The sequence below is a fragment of the Helianthus annuus genome, chromosome 4, assembly GCF_002127325.2.
Source record: "Helianthus annuus cultivar XRQ/B chromosome 4, HanXRQr2.0-SUNRISE, whole genome shotgun sequence".
Classification (NCBI taxonomy): Eukaryota; Viridiplantae; Streptophyta; class Magnoliopsida; order Asterales; family Asteraceae; genus Helianthus; species Helianthus annuus.
The window spans coordinates 203,854,662-203,859,903 of record NC_035436.2 but is presented as its reverse complement, the minus strand read 5'-3'; the positions used below and the strand labels follow the sequence as shown (position 1 = coordinate 203,859,903).

General features: G+C 33.3%; 1 protein-coding gene across 1 annotated transcript; it reads left to right on the top strand.

Annotated features, from left to right (window-relative positions):
• The first annotated feature begins 2,782 nt into the window (after positions 1 to 2,782).
• On the top strand, positions 2,783 to 3,663 carry LOC110935319 (heavy metal-associated isoprenylated plant protein 16). The gene is made up of 3 exons (XM_022177744.2): positions 2,783 to 2,953; positions 3,041 to 3,119; positions 3,286 to 3,663. Exons 1-3 carry the CDS (start codon positions 2,945 to 2,947, stop codon positions 3,540 to 3,542), a joined length of 345 nt encoding a protein of 114 aa, XP_022033436.1. The 5' UTR covers positions 2,783 to 2,944; the 3' UTR covers positions 3,543 to 3,663.
• The last annotated feature ends 1,579 nt before the right edge of the window (positions 3,664 to 5,242 follow it).

Below are 5,242 nucleotides of genomic sequence, written 5' to 3'. Positions count from 1 at the left end.
ATAAATATCGTCATCCGTGTCATCAACTCCACCTTCGGGGCGTTTAGTTTTTATTTTTATATTAAATTATTTTAAAAGGCATAAATACAATACTTTAAATATTATGAATATTTTTTAACAGTAAATTTCATTAACCACAACACCAACCCAAGAGGGAAGGCACCAAAACCATAAGCTCAAACGAGCACCAATCCTTCCATAGATTCGAAAGATCTAATATTAACAATTATATACTCAATCTTCACCTCCTTTTGCCTAAACTTTTATTTGTTCCATGCCTTCCAAAGGCATCAGCAAGCAACATCGATAATTCCTTGAAACGTGATCTTCAATTTGTCGGGCAAAGACCCACATGAAGATAAAACTCCAACATATCTTGAAACAAAAAGGCATAAATGGGAGGCACTTTGCACCATTTGGCCACAAAGTTCCACACCACCGTCACTATCCCGCACCCAATAAATAAAAATATTGCATTTGCTTGGAACCCACGACCATCTCATCACATAGTTATTTCCCAAATCCATATCTCCATACATAAAAGCTTTAACCGACACAACCGAGAAAACACCCGATTTGTCGCCTAACCATTTCCAAGAATCCGATTTCCCATTGCCTCTTGCAATATTGAGCACGTACAATAAGCTTTCCCATTCTCTCATTTCATCTATCGATTACGGATCCCTAGACCAATCCCAAACCCATTCTACCCAATACTCTCCAACCGCTCTCTATATGCAATCCGGCAAGTCTTTTTTTTTCCAACCGAAATAGACTAGGAAGAGTATCTTTTAGAGGCCCATTACCATGCCAAAAACTGTCCATAATCTAATGTCCTCACCCGTGCCCACAATCCCTTTAAACATCTTATATAATGAGTCCACGCAATTTTTATATTGGATATCAATGACCCAATATTTTTTCAAACCCTCGTGCTATATTTATTACACGGAACAAGCTCCCATCCCGACTTTTTATAATGGAAAACCGCATATCATCTTCCCCCAAATCAGATTTCATGTGGGTTAATGGGTTTGATGCAAAATTAGGGGGATGATGTTAATGTTTGCTGATTTGGGGGATGATGATCTGTGATTTTGTGATGGATGATGATCTGTGATTTTGTTAGTTTTAAGGGATCGAGATGATGGATGATGATATGCGATTTTGTTAATGTTTTAGGTGGTTGAGGGTGATTTTGTAACAAACAGGATGATCAAAACTTGAACCCAGTCATTTTATTCACCACGAGGCTGTGATGATTTCACCTAATCCGAGTCAAAATTGGGTCAACATTTGAGATTTTCCGCAGCTTGGTGTGGCAAAATCGGAGGAGGGCAAGTGCGCTTGCAACCTTTGTTTGCAACCATGGCGGTTTTGATTTGTTGTTGGAGCCTCGTTTCTTTTTACAAATCGGTTTTTGATTTTCTTGAAGATGATGTTCTTGATTTTCTGGTTTTTGATGATGATGTTTGATATATAAAATTACATTTATTCAGTACAATACATGGGATTCTTAGAGATACAATTTTAATATATAAAATTACATTTGTTCAACCCGTGTAATAAACGAGATTTTTAAAGAATAATTTTTTTAATCTATGCTATATAATAAAAGAAACCACTTTAAGGATACTTTTCATCATATTAGGCCATCTCTTATAGATAATTATTATTTTAGTTTAATTTCTTCTAATTAATTATAGATTACTCTCATACTAAATATTATTTAATTTAATATCTTCTATTATAGATAACCCTCCTACTAAATATTATTAGTTTAGTATCTTATCAATAATTATTATTTAGTTTAATATCCTTCTCATTTATAATATTATTTATTTTAATTAATTATATTTGAACATTTTGTTTAGTTTGGTATCAAATAGATTTTACGAAACTTAAAATAAAATTAATTAATATTATTTATCATTTATACATTTACGGAGTTTTAAATAAAGGGTTAAATTTATTGAGACTTCGTTAACAAATTTTGCAATAATAGAATAATCTATTTTTATCACGAAAACCAAACTTTGTATTAATATATTAAATATTTTTATTCTCACTATACAAAATTACATTTAATCGACCCATGTAATACATGAGATATTTAAGATATAACTTTTTATTATTTGATATATAAAATTAGATTTATTCAATTCGTACAATACATGAGGTTTTTTAAGGATATATATTTTTTATTATTTAGTACAGAAAATTACATATATTCTAACCGTGTAACGCGCATATTTTTAAGGATGTAATTTTTTATCATTTGGTATATAAAATTACATTTATTCAACCCGTGTAATAAATGAGGTTTTTTAAAGATGTATTATTTTATTATTTCGTAAACAATATTACATTTATTAAACATGTGTAATACATGTGGTTTTAAAGATATAATTTTTTTATTTGGTATATAAAATTACATTTATTCAACCCGTACAACATGGTTCTTATAGATATAACTTTTTCTTATTTAATATATAAAATTATATTTATTCAACCCGTACAATAAATGAGGTTTTTAAAAATATATTGTTTTATTATTTAGTATGTAAAATTTATTTATTCAACCCGGTGTAATACACGGGGTTATAACCTAGTTAATATAGAACAAAAATCATAAAATATATAGTCTTCATAAATATTATGGATATTTGATATGATATATAATTATCATCATAAACATTTTAAAGTAAGTTTTGTGCCATATTTATGACGCAAAGATGGGAAGCTTCCCTCCTACAACTTGACTTCGTCGTCCTCAAATTTTTTTTTTTTTTTTTTTTTTTTTTTTTGAACGCCCTAATCTTCTTCTTCTTCATTAAGCAATACCTCTACACTCCATGAAAGTCGCCTATATCTACCCCACTCACATCCTCACTCTTCAATCACCTAACTCAACCCATCATCCTATAATCATAAACACACAGCAATGGAGAAGGTACTACAAATCCTATTAGTGATTCATTTCCATTACATTTTTGCAATTCTTTTTAACCACAATTTGTATGATGAAATCTTTTTGCAGCAAAAGATTGTTGTAAAGGTGAGCATGAACTCCGACAAGAAAACTCAAAAAGCTCTACAGATCGCGGTTGGTGTCTCTGGTAAAAGATCACCTTTCGTAATATTAGAGAGAATATATTAACTACGTTTACATATGTAACAATAAAAATATGTAACAATAAAAATATATCCTATTTCCAAATATAGTTATGATATAACAATAAACCCTAACTAATATATTCTCCAACTCTGTCACTTTGACAACAGGAGTTGAATCCGCGTCTTTCGTTGGGTCAGATAAAGACCAGATAGAGGTGACGGGTGAAGGTATAGACTCGGTTGAACTAACAACCTTACTAAGAAAAAAGGTTGGATACGCGGAGTTGGTAAGCGTTGGTCCGGTGGAGGGGAAGAAAGACGAACCCAAGGATTCGAAGCCCCCGGAGGCGACAATTCAGTTTGATCCTTACCCGTACTACTATCGTAGCTATGGTGTGCCCTACTATTATGTATATCCGTATTGAGATTTCATAAACTGAAAAAAGAGTACAGAAATTTGGTTTCAAAATAATTGTGAATTAGCTTCATTTCATCCCCTTTTGTTATATAAATATTGTTTAAGTTTATACCAATTTCATCTCTCAATTTTGTTGTGTTAGAAAATAGTATTATTTGATCGGAGAAAATCTTGAAAATCTTTATAAGTGATTATGATTTTGTGATTTAAAAAGGATGAAACTATCTCCACAGCTTGGTTGGCTATCTGCATACTTAGGATTTACCTACGCTGCGTATAGACCTATACGCAGCGTATAGGGTTACCCTTCTACACTGCGTATAAACCTATATGTATCGTAGGTAAGGGGTAGCTACACGACCAGACAGTCAAACCTAGTACCATGTCAAATCAGTCTGACATATGTTGTGTATAGATCTATACGGAGCGTATGTACAAAAAGGTAGACGCTGCGTATAGACCCATATATACGCAGCGTATGTCAGACTGATTTGACATTGATACGATGTTGTCTAGGCACGTGAATAAAGCTATGCGCAGAGTATAGAGCTATACGAGGCGTATGATTGTGAATTCAAAAGTGTATTTAGACATCCATCTCTGCCTACGAATTCAAACACGATTTCAATTCACTTCCTCTATATACACTCACTTCCTCTGTATCAAACACAATATTGTTAAAATGTTATCATTTTGGGACGAGAATTATTTCTTTAATAACTATTCTAACGACGCATGGGGAGTAAATGATACTAATGAGGAAGAGGAGGTTGTGTCTGACGTCCCTGTTGATCAAAAAATACAGATGCCATACTTGAACGAGACTCCGACTCCACCTGTTGATAAACCTTATTACCTGGCGCATCAAGTGTATCCGGATTACGGATACGGGTATAAATCTCCGTACATGCAACAAGGTAATATAGATGGATACATAGGATACGGTGCTGAGAATGCACCTCTTGATGAACCATATTACCCGACGCAGCAATCGTATCCGGGTTACGGATACGGGGGTGAAGTTTCTTACGTGCAACAAGATAGTTCGGATAGATATGGAGAATACGGAGGATACGTAGGATACGGTGGATACGGTTATGAACCTCATAACACACCACTGTATGATGATTATCAACCATCTACCCCGGGCAATCCGGTTCAAATACAAGTGTATCACATTAATATTTGTATTATTCTTATAAGAGTTAATTACTGTTTTCGTCCCTGAGGTTTGTCAAAAATAAAGGTTTCAGTCCATTAGTTTAAAAATTGCGATTTCAGTCCATTAGTTTCATTTTCGTAACCATTTCAGTCCACTAACTTAACTCCATCCATTTATTTTGTTAACTTTGAGTTAACTAACTAATTCAGGGACGGTTTGCGTCAGTTTTAGAAACACAGGGACTTAAGTGTAAACTCTAAAACATTAAAACAAAAAAATAGTAAATTCCAAAAAATCAAAAAAATTCCAAAAAAACCAAACAAATTCCAAAAAAATCTAAAAAATAATAAAAATTCTAAAAAATCATAAAAATTCTAAAAAATTCCAAAAAATCCGTTTCGGCGCGAACTGTTTCGAACCCGAACTGTTTCGAGCTTAACCATTTCGACGCGAACCGTCTCGACCCGAACCATTTCGAGCTGAACCGTCCGTACCGTTTCGACGCGAACCGTTTCAACCGTACCGTTTCGAGCTGAACCGTTTCG

Excerpts from the sequence above, each read along its gene's own strand:
- LOC110935319 (XM_022177744.2), top strand. Across the intron at positions 3,120-3,285 it reads GATCGCGGTTGGTGTCTCTG|GAGTTGAATCCGCGTCTTTC; the intron begins GTAAAAGATCAC and ends CTTTGACAACAG.